Here is a 20301-nt window from a genome sequence, read left to right as displayed (position 1 = left end):
TGAACACGAACGCGTTGCTGTTGAACACGAACGCGTTGCTTTTGAAAACGAACGCGTTGCTTTTGAAAACGAACGCGTTGCTTTTGAACAAGAACGCGTTGCTTTTGAACACAAACGCGTTGCTGTTGAACACGAACGCGTTGCTTTTGAAAACGAACGCGTTGCTTTTGAAAACGAACGCGTTGCTTTTGAACACGAACGCGTTGCTTTTGAACACGAACGCGTTGCTGTTGAACACGAACGCGTTGCTTTTGAAAACGAACGCGTTGCTTTTGAAAACGAACGCGTTGCTTTTGAACACGAACGCGTTGCTTTTGAACACGAACGCGTTGCTTTTGAACACGAACGCGTTGCTTTTGAACAAGAACGCGTTGCTTTTGAAAACGAACGCGTTGCTTTTGAAAACGAACGCGTTGCTGTTGAACACGAACGCGTTGCTGTTGAACACGAACGCGTTGCTTTTGAACAAGAACGCGTTGCTTTTGAACACGAACGCGTTGCTGTTGAACACGAACGCGTTGCTTTTGAAAACGAACGCGTTGCTTTTGAAAACGAACGCGTTGCTTTTGAACAAGAACGCGTTGCTTTTGAACACAAACGCGTTGCTGTTGAACACGAACGCGTTGCTTTTGAAAACGAACGCGTTGCTTTTGAAAACGAACGCGTTGCTTTTGAACACGAACGCGTTGCTTTTGAACACGAACGCGTTGCTGTTGAACACGAACGCGTTGCTTTTGAAAACGAACGCGTTGCTTTTGAAAACGAACGCGTTGCTTTTGAACACGAACGCGTTGCTTTTGAACACGAACGCGTTGCTTTTGAACACGAACGCGTTGCTTTTGAACACGAATGTGTTGCTTTTGAACACGAATGTGTTGCTTTTGAACACGAACGCGTTGCTTTTGAACACGAACGCGTTGCTTTTAAACACGAACGCGTTGCTTTTGAACAAGAACGCGTTGCTTTTGAACAAGAACGCGTTGCTTTTGAACAAGGACGCGTTGCTTTTGAACACGAACGCGTTGCTTTTAAACACGAACGCGTTGCTTTTGAACACGAACGCGTTGCTTTTGAACACGAACGCGTTGCTTTTGAACACGAACGCGTTGCTTTTGAACACGAACGCGTTGCTTTTGAACACGAACGCGTTGCTTTTGAACAAGAACGCGTTGCTTTTAAACACGAACGCGTTGCTTTTGAACAAGAACGCGTTGCTTTTAAACACGAACGCGTTGCTTTTGAACAAGAACGCGTTGCTTTTGAACAAGGACGCGTTGCTTTTGAACAAGGACGCGTTGCTTTTGAACACGAACGCGTTGCTTTTAAACACGAACGCGTTGCTTTTGAACACGAACGCGTTGCTTTTGAACAAGAACGCGTTGCTTTTGAACACGAACGCGTTGCTTTTGAAAACGAACGCGTTGCTTTTGAAAACGAACGCGTTGCTTTTGAACACGAACGCGTTGCTGTTGAACACGAACGCGTTGCTTTTGAACACGAACGCGTTGCTGTTGAACACGAACGCGTTGCTTTTGAAAACGAACGCGTTGCTTTTGAAAACGAACGCGTTGCTTTTGAAAACGAACGCGTTGCTTTTGAACACGAACGCGTTGCTTTTGAACACGAACGCGTTGCTTTTGAACACGAACGCGTTGCTTTTGAACACGAATGTGTTGCTTTTGAACACGAATGTGTTGCTTTTGAACACGAACGCGTTGCTTTTGAACACGAACGCGTTGCTTTTGAACAAGAACGCGTTGCTTTTGAACAAGGACGCGTTGCTTTTGAACACGAACGCGTTGCTTTTAAACACGAACGCGTTGCTTTTGAACAAGAACGCGTTGCTTTTGAACAAGGACGCGTTGCTTTTGAACAAGGACGCGTTGCTTTTGAACACGAACGCGTTGCTTTTAAACACGAACGCGTTGCTTTTGAACAAGAACGCGTTGCTTTTGAACAAGAACGCGTTGCTTTTGAACAAGGACGCGTTGCTTTTGAACACGAACGCGTTGCTTTTAAACACGAACGCGTTGCTTTTGAACACGAACGCGTTGCTTTTGAACAAGAACGCGTTGCTTTTGAACACGAACGCGTTGCTTTTAAACACGAACGCGTTGCTTTTGAACAAGGACGCGTTGCTTTTGAACACGAACGCGTTGCTTTTGAACACGAACGCGTTGCTTTTGAACACGAACGCGTTGCTTTTAAACACGAACGCGTTGCTTTTGAACACGAACGCGTTGCTTTTGAACAAGAACGCGTTGCTTTTAAACACGAACGCGTTGCTTTTGAACAAGAACGCGTTGCTTTTAAACACGAACGCGTTGCTTTTGAACAAGAACGCGTTGCTTTTGAACAAGGACGCGTTGCTTTTGAACAAGGACGCGTTGCTTTTGAACACGAACGCGTTGCTTTTAAACACGAACGCGTTGCTTTTGAACACGAACGCGTTGCTTTTGAACAAGAACGCGTTGCTTTTAAACACGAACGCGTTGCTTTTGAACAAGAACGCGTTGCTTTTGAACACGAACGCGTTGCTTTTGAACAAGAACGCGTTGCTTTTAAACACGAACGCGTTGCTTTTGAACAAGAACGCGTTGCTTTTGAACATGAACGTGTTGCTTAACGAGCGCTTCCTTCCTCTCCGTCACAGCTGCGTCTTATAGATTGGGGTTTGGCGGAGTTCTACCATCCCGCTCAGGAATACAACGTCAGGGTGGCCTCCCGCTATTTCAAAGGCCCCGAGCTGCTAGTGGACTATCAGGTACCGGCCGCCAACGCCTCCTCCACACGTCGTCACGGTCCTCTGTGTTCTTGTGAATTCATTCATGGTGTTTTTTATTTATTCCCTCTCCAGATGTATGACTATAGTTTGGATATGTGGAGTCTAGGCTGCATGTTGGCGAGCATGATCTTTCTGAAGGAACCGTTTTTTCACGGCCAGGACAACTACGACCAGGTAAAGACTAAAAAAAAAAAAAAGCGTCTCGAACGTGTTTTTAAATGTGCGTCCGTTTGTTTTTTTTCAGCTGGTCCGCATTGCTAAAGTCCTCGGCACCGACGAGCTCTTCGGTTACCTGCACAAATACCACATAGAACTGGACACTCGCTTCAAAGACCTGCTGGGACAGTGAGTACATCGGGGGTTTGAAACTGTTAGAAGAATAGATGCTTTATTAATCCCGCAACAGCAGCAAGAAAATAAAATAATATTTAAATGAACTAACGAAACTATAGCGCAGAGATCTGACGTAAGAAAGTGGAAAAATAAAAAAATGAACTTATTCTTTTGTTTGTTGTTCTTGTGTTTTAAACCCTCGATACTTTTTTTGAGTACCAAGCGACATTTCGTGAGCCTCAAGTAGTGAAAACTATTAAGTTCCTTCGAATGAAACTCTTTAATGTCTGTCGTCACGGTAACAAAAAGTCAGATTGTCGTAAGTGGTTAATGAGCTGAAGTTGGTCTTGTTTTTACTAAATCATCTTTAACATTACATTACATTACATGTCATTTAGCTGACGCTTTTATCCAAAGCGACTTACAATAAGTGCATTAAACCATGAGTCCAAACTCAGAACAACAAGAATCAAGCAAGTACAATTTCTTCAATAACGTTAAACTACAGAGTACTATCAGTAAGAGACATTTAAGTGCTACTACGGCTCTACCTTCCCTATTCAAGGTATAGTCGAAAAAGATGTGTTTTTAGTTTGCGACGGAAGATGTAGAGACTTTCTGCTGTCCTGATGTCAATGGGGAGCTCGTTCCACCAATGAGGAGCCAGCACAGCAAACAGTCGTGACTTTGTTGAGTGTTTAGCTCGAAGTGACGGAGCTACAAGCCGATTGGTAGAAGCCGAGCGAAGTGAACGAGCTGGGGTGTACAGTTTGACCATGTCCTGGATGTAGACCGGACCCGATCTGTTCGCAGCACGGTACGCAAGTACCAATGTTTTGAAGCGGATGCGGGCGGCCACCGGTAACCAGTGAAGGTCGCGGAGGAGCGGAGGATTGTGGGTAAATTTCGGGAGGTTGAAGACCAGTCGAGCAGCTGCATTCTGGATGAGCTGTAGAGGTCGAATGGCATTAGCAGGTAGACCTGAAGGAGGAGTTACAATAGTCTATCCGTGAGATGACCAGAGCCTGGACCAGAGCCTGTGCCGCCTTCTGAGTGAGAAGAGGTCGTATTCTCCTGATGTTGTACAGCATGTACCTACAGGAGCGTGTTATTGCGGTAATGTTGGCAGTCAGGGAGAGTTGACTGTCGAGCGTCACACCGAGTAGTTAAGTAGTTAACAAAGTGGCTTGGTAGAAGGGTGGAGGGGGAGGGGGGGCAGGGGGGTCAAGGAGGTTGGAAAAAATAGAGAAGAGCTTTTTGGGGTTAGACAAAGAGGATTCGATTCTGGATTGGTAGAACATACTTTTGGCTGCAGAGATAGAGGCAGAGAAGGAGGAGAGAAGAGATTGATAGGCGAGCAGGTCGTCGGCGTGTTTGGATTTTCACCATTTCCTTTCCGATGCTCGCATAGTGGCTCTCTTGGCACGCACCGGTTCGGACAGCCACGGAGCCGGAGAGGACTTGAGGACCTTTAGAGTCATAAGAGGACAGAGAGAATCAAGAGAGGACGACAGCGTAGAGAGAAGAGTGTCAGTGGCGAAGTTAGGCTGCATGAGTGAGAAGGAATCGGTTGAAGGGAGGGAACAGAACAGAGGAGGCCAGAGAGGAGGCCGAGAGGCTGAGAGGCTGAGAGGCTGAGAGGCTGAGAGGCTGAGAGGGTGAGAGGCTGAGAGGGTGAGAGGGTGCGGATGTTGCGACGGACAGGTGCAGAGTCCGTTGTGGGAGGGTTGTCAGTTCCAAAGAGTGGGAGAGAGTAAGAGATGAAGAAGTGGTCAGAGACATGAAGTGGAGTTACAGTGAGGTTAGCTGTAGAGCAGTTTCTGGTGAAAATATAGTCAAGGTGTTTAACATCTTTAACATCTTTAATGAATATAATTCGTCGGTGCGTCCTTCACTTGGCACGCTGGAGACCAATGAATCGGGTTTAATCTCGAGGAGTTGGCTATTTTACAACTCCCAAAAACTAAAAATGCATATATTGAGCGATTGACTGCAGCGCCCCCTAATGTTCAAATATTATGAGAAAATTAGGGTACGTTTAGGGATGCAATGTGGACATAGGCTAGCAATTTGGTGAGGATAGGCCAAGTGATTTGCAAGTTATGTGTCTTTTTGAATATTAGGCCACACCACTCATAAGTTCATTGGTCCATATCTTCTAAACCCAATGAGATATCAACAAGCTGCTGATAGGTTTTGATGACATTGAACCAATAATGAACCGCAGAAAGTTTTATAAGACCTGTTTTTTTTCTCCAGGCAAACGAGGAAGCGCTGGGAGCAGTTCATCCAGTCAGAGAACCAGCACCTGGTGAGCCCGGAGGCTCTGGACCTGCTGGACAAGCTGCTCCGCTACGACCACCAACAGAGGCTGACGGCGGCCGAGGCCATGCAGCACCCGTACTTCTGTGAGTACATGTAAACCTTCTGGCTACTAGAAGAGCAACTACAGTGTGTGTGTGTGTGTGTGTGTGGTTCATTGACCTGGTTGTGTGTGTGTGTGTGTGTGTGTGTGTGTGTGTGTGTGTGTGCGTGTGTCGTCCCTCAGACCCTGTGGTGAAGGAACAGGCAAACGCCAATACAGACGGCACAAAGGCCATAAGCAGCTCCAATGCAACATGATAACCAGAGAGCAGGTAACCGCCGGGTTTCAAGCTTGTACACAGTTTATAAAAAGGTACTCCGAGCTAAAACTAATGCGGTCTAAGACCCTCGCTGACAAGTGGACAAAATAATAGAAACACCTGTAAAGGTGTTTCTATTATTTTGTCCACTTCGACTATATCAGCGAGGGTCGCTCAAATAATAGAAATACCCGTTTTATGCAATACACATTTCTCCTAATCGTAAAAATCTCCCACTGATTGGTCCGTTTCTTCTTCTTTCTTTTTTTTTTGTTCCTCTTTCGTCCAATCAGGAAGAATCTTTGTTACCTCAACTTGTGACCTTTTCGTGGCAGAAACTTCTGCCTCCACATCAACAGCCATACTGGATGCAAGATGTCAAGTTTGCAGAATACACAAACAAAAAAAACACGCACGGATTAAACTCCCCTACCCCCCCCCCCCCCCCCCCCCCCCCCCCCCCCACCCCCCACCCCCCACCCCACCCCCCCACCCCTCCTCGAGAAAAATTAAATAAAATTAAAAAAAGCGAGGAGGGGTGGGAGGGGGGAGTGATCTGAGCTGCTCGTTCCGAATCACAGATAATAAATCAGATCTGAACCCCTCCTCCTCCTCCTCCTCCTTCTTCCTCCTGCTTCCCAACACCCCCCCCCCCCTCCCCCATAACCTGTTTTTAAAATGAGCAAAGTGACTGTTGGTTCAGTATCAAGCCGGTGTTGTGCTGTAAAGACGTTCGTCCGTCGTTACGATGCTGTGGTGACCTGAGATCCAGTTTTAGCACTGAATGGCATGGAGGCTCTTTTTCTGCTACGGATAGAACAAAAGCTATATTGAAAGAGAATAAACCATTTTTATTTAACGATGAGCGTGTTGGACTTTTGATTGAATCGGAAGAGGGGTTTTTTTTCTTCTTTTTCTGGCGTTTTATACCTCTACATCTCAGAGGGAAATATTGTACTTTTTACTCCACTACATTTATGTGAAAACTTTAAATTAATATTTGTACATGCGTAACACATGAAGACACTCGTAGACTAATATATACGATTAGTCGAATGACAGAAAATAAACCGGCAATTGTTTTTTCATTAGATGGTTCCACGTTTTCTGCTTTTTATCTGAACAATGTTAATAATATTATTGTATTTGTACTAATGTTGAGAGTTTGGACAAAACAAACCTTTTTGAAGGGGCCGCTTTTTGGGTAATTGTGATGTCATTTCTCACTTTTTTTACAAACCAAACAATCGACAGATTAATGAAAATAATGATTAGATAGTTAAAAATGTAGTAGAAACCTGCTTTTATATGGATGCATGATTAATAAGTATATTATATATGTGTATGTATGTATATATATATGTGTGTGTGTATATATATATATATGTGTGTGTATACATGTATATATATATACGTATGTGTATATATACGTATATGTGTATATATACACGTGTATATAGTGTGTGTGTATATATACACGTGTGTGTGTATATATATACATGTGTATATATATATACACACGTGTGTGTATATATACATGTGTATATATACATACACGTGTATATATACACACAGTATATACACGTGTATATACACGTGTGTGTGTGTGTATACACGTATATATGTGTGTATGTATGTATACACGTGTGTATACGTACGTATACACGTGTGTGTGTATATATATACACATACACGTGTATGTATATATACACGTATGTATATATACACGTGTATACACGTGTGTGTATATATACACGTGTATACGTGTATATACACGTGTATACGTGTATATACACGTGTATACGTGTATATACACGTGTATACGTGTATATACACGTATACACGTGTGTGTATACGTACGTACACGTGTGTGTATACGTACGTACACGTGTGTGTATACGTACGTACACGTGTATGTATATATACACGTGTATACGTACGTATACACACACGTGTATACGTACGTATACACGTGTGTGTATATATACACGTGTGTGTGTATATACACGTGTATGTATATATACACACGTGTATACGTACGTATACACGTGTGTGTATATATACACGTGTGTGTGTATATACACGTGTATGTATATATACACACGTGTATACGTACGTATACACGTGTGTGTGTATATACACGTACACGTGTATGTATATATACACGTGTGTGTGTATATACACGTACACGTGTATGTATATATACACGTGTATGTATATATACACGTGTATGTGTATATACACATACACGTGTATATATACATACACGTGTATATATACACACACACGTGTATACGTACGTATACACGTGTGTGTGTATATATACACGTGTGTGTGTATATATACACATACACGTGTATATATACACATACACGTGTATGTATATATACATACACGTGTGTGTGTGTATATATACACATACACGTGTATGTATATATACACGTGTATACGTATATATACACGTGTATATGTATGTATATGTACACGTGTGTGTATACGTACGTATACACGTGTGTGTGTGTATATACACATACACGTGTGTGTGTATATATACACGTGTGTGTGTGTATATATACACGTGTATATGTATGTATATATACACGTGTGTATGTATGTATATATACACGTGTGTATGTATATATACACGTGTGTATGTATGTATATATACACGTGTGTATGTATATATACACGTGTGTGTATACGTACGTATACACGTGTGTGTATATACACATACACGTGTGTGTGTATATATACACGTGTGTATGTATATATATACACATCTCTATCAGCAACACATTTTTATAAGTTAAGTTACTTTGAAAATGTATTGAGTATTTTTACAATGTGACATTAATACCTATTTCTAGTGCGAAATACGCCGCGTAACGTTAGCTAGAGTAGCTGTATGACGGCTCATCGAGCTAACGTTAACTCGCGGCTATTTCATTAGAATGAAATGACACAAAAACATCTTCGCCTGTGACCGATGAACATTACGTCAAGATCTTTATTGATCAATTGTTTATTGGACGTTAAAACAACGGAGACTACAACTCCCATGATCCCACACTTCTTCACGACGTCGTCCACGGCTTCATGAAAAAAAGAGACCAGAGACCTCTTTTAAAGTGTGTGTGTGTACTTTTTAATAAATAAACTGGAACTTCGAGGTGTTTTCCAGAACATAAAACCACTTGTGCAACATTCGTGCGTTACAAATCGGTGCATTTGTTGAGGAGAATCCAGGCCGGAGGTTTTGATGAGGACCACCTTGCTCAAAATTTAAAAAAACAAAAACGTACATCTGCTTTCCAAACGGCTTGAAATGTAAACACAGCAGAATAAATTTCATCGTCAAATTCAACATTTTCATAATCACAGAAGGAGAATTCACATTTTGGTCAAGTTGTTTTTGTTAAGTTAAAAAAAAAATTCTGCTGCCATTTCGGCCCACATCCCGATTTTTAATTCTGCTCTCAGGCGGCTTGTCCCAAAGTGAACGCCCCCGACTTGACATCTGAAGGTTTTAAGTGTTTAACGCGGTAAAAAGCAGCCTACAAACACACGGATAGCTACAGCGGATGAGCTCTACGCCCATCGAAGGCACGCCCACGACATCCCCCCGCTTGCCCCCTCGGCCCGTGACTCCTCCCTGTGGGAGGAACCGCCCACAGTTTCACAACAAATTCCACTTTGGCAGTTCATCTACACGTTAAAGGAATAGCTCGACGTTTTGGGAAAACGTGCTTTGTTGCACGGAGTTAGATGAGACGAATGCGATACTAGTTAGTCTAGACGGGAAACGCCCTATGCGTTACGTTAGCTTAACATTCTCACGCGATTTTAAAAAGATTTACCGTCACAATTCTTTTTGATTTCAGACAAAAGCTGCTTCTCAGATGTTAGCCGGCGACTGATTGTCGCTAACTGAAAAGACGAGTTCCGTTAGCAGACGGCGTCAGACTGTGACTCGCTAGCGAATTGAGCTAACGTCAGCGCCGAGAATTGGTGGAAATAAAAGTAGTAAACGTACGTTCAGACTGTTCATTCTAACATGAATGTTTCTAGTTCTCCACCGAATGTCTTTATTTTCTGAACTACGCTTTTAATGTCCGTTGTCCTATTTTTACGACATCAAAACCACGAAGGAAGTAGCCGGACGTGCTAACGTAATAACTTTTTATTCTCCGCGACACGAGAATGATATCAATCTTCTCATCTAACGTTGTGCAACAAAAAGATGTTCCTTTAAATGTAGCATGAGAAAGTTTGGATTCTGCAGGGGGGGGGGGCTTCACATCACAGTAGCATCATGATGTGAAAAGACCACCAAGGACAGTTAAGACCGTAACAACTGATTATCGTCTTTTAATAACACTGATACTTTACACAAAAAAAACCCCGGGGAGCGTTTGAATACTTGACCGAGTCTACTGGCACTTGATATCTTGAAGATTCGTGGTCTAAGCGACACTCCCCTGGGTTTTTGTTTTTTTAAATGTGTCCTTGGTGTCCTTTTTTTTAATGCAAACAATCTAAAAAAAAAAAAAAAGGCATAAAAACAATACCATCTAAAATAGAATACAAAAAAAAAAATGTATAAAGCTGATACCAGAGACATTCAGTTTGCTCAAAGTAAAAAAGAAGAAAAAACCTTAAATAATTGCATAAATAAAAGCATGTTTAAATCCGTATGCCACATGTTAGCAGTGTCCTGTACAGGTGCTGGACGCGGTGATTATGTACGAGTCTACATATATAATGTCGGTTACATCGTAGAGTTGCAGTATTGAGGTAACTTCATAGTAGTAGCAAAGGCAAAGAGGGGGGGGGGGGGGGCATGCATTGGATAAAAGTGAAAACAAAGGAGATAGAGGTGTTAGTGTGTACGTCCCTTTTTGTTTGTATCATTCAAGTTTTACAAAAAAGAAAGTAGCTCAAATAAAGCGTTGATAATACTGGATTTTTAAAAAATGATATTAAATGCACCACGTGAACAGTCCGTGTACCTCCACTTCCTCTTCTTGGATTCAGGTGGTGCAGGGATAAAGGAGGGGGGGGGGGGGGGGGGGGGGGGCGTTCAGGGCAGCAAGTGTTGCAGCGCTGAATCGTCCAGGTCGTTGACGGAGACGATGTGGTCCAGGTGTTGCACGTAGCGCACCTGGTCTCGCATGAAGTGCGGGATTCTGGTCCGTGGGAGAACCGCCAGAGGACGCAACATCTCCACGTCTTCGAAAGACACCTGGAAGGAGGTGAAGGAGACGGTTAGTCGGTGGAGGGGAACTCCTGTTGGCCGGAAGGAAGTTCAACTCACTAAAATACATATTCAACGTACTTGTACTTTACTGCAACTTTAGTATTTTACTACATTTTTCAAGAGATTGGTGACAAAACCCACAATAACTCCTCCAATGTACATTTACAGCGTGTGTGTGTGTTAAGTTCTAGTATTTTACACAACATAGTTTAGTCGTTGACCACCAAGAAAGAAGCGTAATCTTTGCAAAAGACGACTTTGAATACTTTCTAAATGTGCAGTATTACAATAAAGCAATGAGGTAGTAGTATATAGTGTTATTCAAGACATCAAACCCTGGATGTCAATCACAGTTTAATTATCTACATTCACAATGGAAATAAATCAAAAATATTAACATTAAATTAGAATATTTCCCCCCTAAAGTGTAAATGTACATGTTTTACATCACTGAGAAACCTGGTAAATTGATCACAAAGTGCCAGTTTTCTTTCTTTCCTGCAGGGGGCAGACAATGCACATGAGCTCCTGTATCTACTTCCTTTTGGTTGTTGTAGTTCTTTTATTCCATTTCTCTTTCTTCATATCTCCATCAGTCTCTGTATGATTGATTATGACCAGAAATTAAATTATTGTATCTTGTTGTGTTTTGAATTTCATTCGTTTTTCTAATATGTTGTAGTTATTATTTCACGGTTTTGTATAATTATGTGAACCCGTGAAACAACGTGTAACTTTTTTTCAATATTTTGTTCACGATTCAACAATTTGATGAGTTTAAACTAAAAAAAAGTAAAAGGTTTATTTTCTTTATCGGCTTACAGTATTCTTGCATGTAAACAGTCATTTAGTTTTGTATTGTTAATAAAGGCCCTTATTATTTAAATAGAATTGACACTGACTTTGCCTAAAGAAGTCAACATCTTGAAGTCGATGGTCCTTCGGTGTCGGAGGATCCGGAGGATCCCATCCAGATAGACCTGGTCTTTACTGAAGCACCCTAAGAAAGAAACACAGGAAGTGTAAAACAATTACATGTTTGACTCTAAATGAACATCATTTACTAAATGAACATCACGCTGTATTGAAAAACTTGAAACTAGAGATTGAGACCAAAAACTAATGTTTACAATGTTTACTGAGGGAATACATCAAGAGAAGTAGAGTCATTTATATAGACTTCTATACAACCAGAGGAGTCACCCCCTGGTGGTCAGGAGAGAGAATGCAGCTTTAACACATGAAGCATAGACTTCTATACAACCAGAGGAGACGCCCCCTGGTGGTCAGTTGAGAGAATGCAGCTTTAACACATGAAGCAGACTTCTATACAACCAGAGGAGACGCCCCCTGGTGGTCAGTTGAGAGAATGCAGCTTTAACACATGAAGCATAGACTTCTATACAACCAGAGGAGTCGCCCCCTGGTGGTCAGTAGAGAGAATGCAGCTTTAACACACGAAGCATAGACTTCTATACAACCAGAGGAGTCGCCCCCTGGTGGTCAGCAGAGAGAATGCAGCTTTAACACATGAAGCAGACTTCTATACAACCAGAGGAGTCGCCCCCTGGTGGTCAGGAGAGAGAATGCAGCTTTAACACATGAAGCAGACTTCTATACAACCAGAGGAGTCGCCCCCTGGTGGTCAGTAGAAAGAATGCAGCTTTAACACACGAAGCATAGACTTCTATACAACCAGAGGAGTCGCCCCCTGGTGGTCAGCAGAGAGAATGCAGCTTTAACACATGAAGCATAGACTTCTATACAACCAGAGGAGTCGCCCCCTGGTGGTCAGGAGAGAGAATGCAGCTTTAACACATGAAGCAGACTTCTATACAACCAGAGGAGTCGCCCCCTGGTGGTCAGTTGAGAGAATGCAGCTTTAACACATGAAGCATAGACTTCTATACAACCAGAGGAGTCGCCCCCTGGTGGTCAGTAGAGAGAATGCAGCTTTAACACACAAAGCATAGACTTCTATACAACCAGAGGAGTCGCCCCCTGGTGGTCAGCAGAGAGAATGCAGCTTTAACACATGAAGCATAGACTTCTATACAACCAGAGGAGTCGCCCCCTGGTGGTCAGTAGAGAGAATGCAGCTTTAACACACAAAGCATAGACTTCTATACAACCAGAGGAGTCGCCCCCTGGTGGTCAGCAGAGAGAATGCAGCTTTAACACATGAAGCATAGACTTCTATACAACCAGAGGAGTCGCCCCCTGGTGGTCAGGAGAGAGAATGCAGCTTTAACACACAAAGCATAGACTTCTATACAACCAGAGGAGTCGCCCCCTGGTGGTCAGCAGAGAGAATGCAGCATTCATATATTGTGTGTGTGTGTGTGTGTGCGTTCACCTGGCTGCGAGGTGTCCGTCTGCCCCCTCTTGGCCCTCAGGCAGTACTCCCAGCGGACGTCCGGGTCCTGGACGAAGCGAGCGATGTGGCCGAAGAGCCGTGCGAAGCTCATGCTGGCGGCGTGGTACACTGTGTAGTAGAGCAGCGCCGCGCGCCACAGGTACGGCTGCTTCCGCAGCAGCACGCTGTGCAGGCTGGCCAGGCCCTCCTCCGTGGGATTGGCCGGCTTGAGGCCGAACTGCTTCCTGCCGTCGGCGGTGCACCACGGCTGCAGGTTGTTGTTCACCCCCCGCAGGTAATGTGTGCCTGAGGAGACGACCGTGAGAAGGTATCTTTTTAATTTAACTTGAAACTTCTACTCGAGGAGCGATGAGTTGAATATGCGGCGGCGGCGGCGTACCGATCTCGTGCCGCAGCATCCCCTCCAGCCAGTGCTGTCGAGCTCCGGCCAGGTTGATGGTCAGCGTGGGGCGACAGCTCTCCACCACCATCACCGCCTGAGACAGCAGCTCGTCAGACAGACGCACCACGACCTGCACACACACACACACACACACACACACACACACACACACACACACACACACACACACACACACACACACACACACACACACACACACACACACACACACACACACACACACACACACACACACACACAGTCATCTTATCCGGGCTGGATTTTCTTTTGGCGAATAGCTCAGTTTGTGTACGCTTTAATAAAAGTGGTAATACACCTTTAACCTTCTGAATATGTGTTCAAAAATAAAAAAAGTGTCGCTATCTTTGAACATGCGATACAGACTCGAGGGAGAATTTCTGATCGTAAGATAAATTTATAAAGGTGCCGTTTTTGTGAACGTTTTTCGTCCGACAGAACCAATCCGGAGCGCGGCCATGACACTTGACACTTGTTGACACTTGACACTTGTTGACACTTGACACATGACACTTGCATGGTAACACCGGGAAAATCCCAGGTGTGGATAGTACAATACTTTATGGCTCAGTTACTGCCAATTAGCTGCTTCAGTTTCAGGACCCTGGCTTTGTTTACGCAGGCTCAATGCTGGAGGAGCCATTGTTTAAGGTCTCCGGTTGTGGGCGTGGCTTCGCGCTCACCTCTCCCACGCAGCCTTCTTTCTGCAGGTATTTGCGCACAGCGGCCCACACTTGACTTTTAGGGAGAACGCTGCCGCCCGTCACCTCCTCGAAGTTCTCGTAGGAGCCGAACTTCTTCAGGACGCACTCCATGATTCCCACCGCCTGAAAGTACACAGGAAACTCATCGTCATCATCATCGTTGTATGAACTCCACAGACAGAAGGAGGAGTGGCCAGGCGGCAACCTGCCGAGTGAAGTCTATGCTTCATGTGTTAAAGCTGCATTCTCTCTCCTGACCACCAGGGGGCGACTCCTCTGGTTGTATAGAAGTCTATGCTTCATGTGTTAAAGCTGCATTCTCTCTCCTGACCACCAGGGGGCGACTCCTGGTTGTATAGAAGTCTATGCTTCATGTGTTAAAGCTGCATTCTCTCTCCTGACCACCAGGGGGCGACTCCTCTGGTTGTATAGAAGTCTATGCTTCATGTGTTAAAGCTGCATTCTCTCTCCTGACCACCAGGGGGCGACTCCTGGTTGTATAGAAGTCTATGCTTCATGTGTTAAAGCTGCATTCTCTCTCCTGACCACCAGGGGGCGACTCCTCTGGTTGTATAGAAGTCTATGCTTCATGTGTTAAAGCTGCATCCTCTCTCCTGACCACCAGGGGGCAACTCCTCTGGTTGTATAGAAGTCTATGCTTCATGTGTTAAAGCTGCATCCTCTCTCCTGACCACCAGGGGGCGACTCCTCCGGTTGTATAGAAGTCTATATAAAATGACTCTAGTAAACATTGTAAACATGACTTTGTGGTCTTAATCTCTAGTCTCAAGTCTCAGCATGGACTTCAGGTTGCCGCCTGATGAACTCACAGGTGACCCGTAGAGGTTCGGTACTGTACCTGTTCGAGGAAGAGGCCCGAACCCTCTTGGTACTTGTCCAACACGCTCCTGGGCTCCGGCTGCGAGTACTCGAACTGAGGCTCGTACTTGTAGTCGGACTGGAAGAAGGTCCGCTTCTCCTGCTCCAGGTTCAGGGGCCGCAGGGCGACGAGCAGACAGGGCCTGGGGGCGGCGGCCAGCGACCTGCCCACCTCCCTCCTCGCTATGTGCGGCAGGGAAGTGGCGGGTCTCATCTGGCCCCCGCCGACCCGGAGCCCCGGGGGGTAGTTGACCGAGCAGGTGCTCTCGCTGCGGCGCATCCAGCCGCCCAGGCTGGGGCTGGTCAGGCTGCGGGTCGGGGGCGACGGGGCGGCCGAGCCGCTCCGCCAGGGCGGCTGCACGACACGCCCGTCCGCCATCGGCTCCTCGGGCCACCGCAGACGCTGGGGGGTTATCTCCAGGCTCAGGGGCCGGCGGCTGAGGGGCCGGTGGAGCGGCGGCCTGGGCGTGGCCCCGCCTCTCGGTGCCACCGCCGCCACCGAGGACGGCCTCCTCGGCGCCGCCTGGCCACTGTGCGTCTGGGCCGGAAGTCCATTGTGGGACGCCTTCTCCTTCTTCGCAACGTCGCTCCTCCTGGACGCGGCGGCTTTGGGCCGCGGCACGTCCGGCTCCAACGGGGCCCGGCTGCTCCCGACACTTTCAACCTCGACCTGATCCATGAAGACTTCCCCCGAGTCCAACACCATCACCACGGCCGCGTCGCCTCAGCCTCGAGCTCTCCTCCAGCCCCGGTGCTGTGGACCGGACGGGTTCATGGGGAGCGTTATGGTTATGTGTGATATTCTGTCTGGTTTAATATGACTGCTGCATTATTATGTATGCTATGTTTTATGTTCTGTTCTCATTTTACTTTGCTTGTTTCTTTTTTTACTTCCTCTATTTATCCGTTAATATTTATCTCCTCGTCATCATTTCTCTCAAAAAAAGAAAATTCAACTTTTTAAAAAAAATAATTGATTTGAATTATTTTACTGAAGTTAAGTACTAATTTATTTATTTTTCTTTTGTTCTCCGTCATATTTCATTTTATGTTTGTAATTATTTTAAATTGTAATATGATATAGGTGGAGGTTTCAAATAAGACCAGCTGGCTTTTTTATGTTTGTTTATTTTGTATTTTATTGTTTGAATTGTGCAAAATACATAAATAAGTATTGATGTCAAATGTCATCTGATGCTTCTGTATTAATATTACTGCTGCATGAATATGCATATAGTACAGTAAAAAGTACAACATGTACCTCTGAGATGTAGTACAGTAAAAAGTACAACATGTACCTCTGAGATGTAGTACAGTAAAAAGTACAATATGTACCTCTGAGATTTAGTACAGTAAAAAGTACAACATGTACCTCTGAGATTAATAGACGCATACGGAATGAATGGAAATACTCAAGTACATCTTTTTGCCTCTGACGACTCCATTTTCATACAAAGATTTAATTTTAATTAAATGAACACTAAGCCAAGAGGAAGTTACACAATGGAGGATTGAAAGTACTGCAATATTTTATATTATACCAGTTTTACAAGCACAGTAGAACCAGGGCTCACATGTTAAAAGTACCACTAGAAGTACCACAAGTACACAGGTAAAGCCCCCCCCCCCTCACACACACACACACACACACACACGCACACACACACTGGTTGTGCTCATTGTTGCCGGTCGGTGAGGAAGAGGAGGAAGATGGAGGTGATGTCACCGCTGCTGTGATTACAGTAGAGAACGTGAATGGCCGGTAACCGTTAAAACAGAGCTGGTCGCGACTCACCGAGCAGCACAGTCCCGGGACTTCCTCCTCGATCCCGGCCGTTTCATTCACTCATACCGGCGGCGGCTCCTCGCGGACCGGTGAGCGGTGGTGATGATGATGATGGTGGTGATGATGATGAGGATGTGCGGGTAACGGTTCACGAGCTGGAGCGGGGCCTGAGGCGCCTGCCTGGGCCGGCCAGGAAGCGGCAGGTTGTGTTGGAAGTTATGACGCGCGACGCGACGTCGCGACGTCAAGTGACGCTCCCCTTGCGTCATGACGTAGGACCCGAGGAAAGGACGGGAGCCCGCGATGTCCTTTTATGCACATTGTCTATATCTGTCGATATTTATATATAGATACATATATAAGTATTTAAACATATGTATATATATATATATAATTACATACATTTTATTTCTGCTACTTGAGGAAATATATATATATGTATATATATATATATATATATATATACATATATATATATATATATTTCCACAAGTATCAGAAATAAAATGTATGTAATTAATTTAATTTAATAGTAAATATACTACATTAAAAAAAGAGGTGTTCAGATCAGAAATGGTTTATTTTTAGGTATGTTTGCGCATACAAGAGAGTTTTTCTTGGTGATTGGTGCGTGACAATAAACACAGTTTATAGTATAAAGACATGATTTAAAAAATAAAAATATGGATATTTACAATAGAACATGATAGCTCCCATGTATTTCACTACATTTCTGTCTACATGTGTTGGTATTTTTTAATGTTTATCAAAGATTCAAGGATCAGTTATTGTCAATATGCAACACAGAGACGCACAACTAAATGTATCTGAACTCTTCCTGCTAGAAAGCCATTCAAACAGGAGATGGATGATCTGGTCACACAAGCGCCCTGGAGCCTTGACCTTCTCTGAACCGGGCTCGTCATTGTGTTGACACACCTGCACACAGCGAACGCCATTAATTTGACTTGCAAACACACACAACCTGTCGATCTTCAAATTCGCTGGATTTCATTTCTGCTTCGATGTGTTTTTGTCATGGATCAAGTCTGTGACTCTCCAAGTGTGGTCCGTGAAAAGTTTTCAGATTAATTTATTTAAATTATCATGATTTTTTATTTATTATTATTATTATTTAAAAAATTAAAATAGTCCTAATCTGTAGTTTAATTATTCAGTATCCATGTTTTAGTTAGTCTTTGTCTGAGAGAAACACTGTGTGTGTGTGTGTGTGTGTGTGTGTGTGTTGTGTGTGTGTGTGAGTGTGTGTGCACGTGCATGTCTTGTGTGTGTGTAAAAATAGCCCTTTCCTCATGATTTGCCTTTTATATTTTGTTTAATTGCATTTACTCACAAATATATAGATATATGTTTTATTATCAAAAACAATAGTCGGATAATAAAGAAATGAGATGGGGGGGAAAAAAGAAGGGAAATATTAGGTGTAGTGGCCATTTGTCCAACAAATCAAAAACAAACATAAATCAAATTGCCACTGACGCACCATGGGTTTGTGGTTTACGCAGCCAAAAGAATGCATTGTCCATTCAGGATTCCGTTTTTCTGATAATTTATTTAACTAAACAAAACAAGCAAACAAACAAAAGAACAAAGGAACTCCTGACGCTGCCTCTCCTGCGCTGGTAAAAAACCATAGGCCTACCCAGGTGCATGCTGGTCCTGTACCTGCCTACTCCTACATATAACCACAGGTGCCCACAGTGTTACCCAATTAACGAACCAATGAACAACCAAAAGACTAAATATATCTAGACAACAACAATAAAGAATTAAACTAAACTAAAAACTATCACAAGAAAAAAGCTATTCTAATATATCAAAACATCTAACCTAAATAAGCAAACAACCTGAATGATTAAACAATACTACTTGTCAATAAAACAACTAAATACTAATATCAATTAAATAGCTCCAACATTCCGGCCCCTAATTGTGCATACAATCACAATTACATACTATTCTCAAACGGAGCTATTCCTGCAACATACAATTCAATGGCAAACTAGGAAATATTAGGGACTATTCTATGTGCCATGCATTTAACCTTAAGTGAATCTTCTTGATGAACCTACAAAAAGAAAAATGAGAGAAAATAGAGGTAGAGAAAGCATTAGTCCATGATGCTAAACTGCTGCTTCCAATAGCAGACAGAGCTTTGTCACCGGCCTCTCTAGAATGCTTGTTCTTGTTTGAAGCCGCACAGAGCGCACCAGACCCTTTGCATCTGGTCTTACATCCAACACTTTTCCCATCATCCAAGATCCTCTTGGAGCTGTGGAGTCCGCAACAAGAACTATGTCTCCAATAGTGAGGCTTCTTCTTGGCCTTGTCCATTTTTGTCTCTCTTGCATCATCGGTAGGTACTCAGAGATCCATCTCTTCCAAAACAGTTCAGCCATGTACTGTATTTGCCTCCATCTTTTCCTGATGTATAGATCATCTTTATCAAACAGTCCTGGGGGTATGGTTGGTTTGCCCTTTAACATTAGAATATGGTTTGGTGTGAGCGCTTCAAGGTCATCTGGGTCGTCTGACACTCTTGTAATGGGTCTATCATTTAGTATTGCCTCAACCTCACAGAAAATGGTCTGGAGCCCTTCGTCGTCCAGAGTTTGCTGTTGAAGAATTGAGGTGAGGACACTTTTCACTGAACGAATCAGGCGCTCCCAGATGCCACCTTGATGGGAAGCTGCTGGAGTGTTAAAGTTCCATTGTATGCCCTCCTGGACCAAAGACCTCTGAATTTTGCTATGATTCACAACAGCCAGACTTTCCTTCAGCTCTCGGTTGGCTCCAACAAAGTTTGTGCCGTTATCAGTCCTGATTGAGGCGACTGGACCTCGTCTGCAGATGAATCTCCTTACTGCATTTAAACAGGAGTCTGTATCCAATGTATAAGCCACTTCCAAGTGGACGGCACGACTGGTAAGGCAGGTAAAAAGTACTCCATATCTTTTAAGAAGACTTCTTCCTCGCTTAACATTGATGGGCCCAAAATAGTCAACTCCAACATTTGTAAAAGGAGCTTTGTCAGGCAACACTCTCTCCTCAGGCAAGTCTGCCATCTTCTGTTCACCAAGCTTTCCTCGGTTGCGTCTACAAACAACACAGTCA

The 20301-nt window shown here is 43.9% G+C and overlaps 2 protein-coding genes across 2 annotated transcripts in view; one reads left to right on the top strand and one right to left on the bottom strand.

Moving 5' to 3' along the window:
* The window catches only part of LOC117728692 (casein kinase II subunit alpha'-like), a 14658-nt gene extending 8051 nt beyond the window's left edge, over nucleotides 1-6607 (top strand). Inside the window, exons 8-13 of the mRNA XM_034529483.1 lie at nucleotides 2654-2764; nucleotides 2858-2959; nucleotides 3030-3130; nucleotides 5378-5526; nucleotides 5667-5754; nucleotides 6036-6607. Coding sequence (XP_034385374.1) covers nucleotides 2654-2764; nucleotides 2858-2959; nucleotides 3030-3130; nucleotides 5378-5526; nucleotides 5667-5740 — 537 coding nt within the window. The 3' untranslated portion in view covers nucleotides 5741-5754; nucleotides 6036-6607. The remainder of the gene's footprint in view (nucleotides 1-2653; nucleotides 2765-2857; nucleotides 2960-3029; nucleotides 3131-5377; nucleotides 5527-5666; nucleotides 5755-6035) is intronic.
* Nucleotides 6608-9913: 3306 nt separating this feature from the next.
* Nucleotides 9914-17419, bottom strand: LOC117728687 (uncharacterized protein KIAA0895-like). The gene is made up of 7 exons (XM_034529477.1): nucleotides 17176-17419; nucleotides 15361-16134; nucleotides 14481-14624; nucleotides 13756-13888; nucleotides 13356-13661; nucleotides 11902-11999; nucleotides 9914-10984 (listed from the first exon to the last, which is right to left on the bottom strand). Exons 2-7 carry the CDS (start codon nucleotides 16084-16086, stop codon nucleotides 10823-10825), a joined length of 1569 nt encoding a protein of 522 aa, XP_034385368.1. The 5' UTR covers nucleotides 16087-16134; nucleotides 17176-17419; the 3' UTR covers nucleotides 9914-10822.
* Between the last annotated feature and the right edge of the window lie 2882 nt (nucleotides 17420-20301).

This window comes from Cyclopterus lumpus, chromosome 3 (genome assembly GCF_009769545.1).
Source record: "Cyclopterus lumpus isolate fCycLum1 chromosome 3, fCycLum1.pri, whole genome shotgun sequence".
NCBI lineage: Eukaryota > Metazoa > Chordata > Actinopteri > Perciformes > Cyclopteridae > Cyclopterus > Cyclopterus lumpus.
Note: the sequence above shows the minus strand (reverse complement) of the source record. Positions and strands in the feature narration are given on the sequence as shown.

Coding starts and splice junctions, on each gene's coding strand:
- LOC117728687 (XM_034529477.1), bottom strand. CDS start 16,086: ATGGTGTTGGACTCGGGGGAAGTCTTCATGGATCAGGTCGAGGTTGAA. Junction 12,000..13,355: donor GACGGACACCTCGCAGCCAG/GTGAACGCACAC, acceptor TTTCTTTCTTAG/GGTGCTTCAGTAAAGACCAG. Junction 10,985..11,901: donor TGTTGACTTCTTTAGGCAAA/GTCAGTGTCAAT, acceptor ACCTCCTTCCAG/GTGTCTTTCGAAGACGTGGA.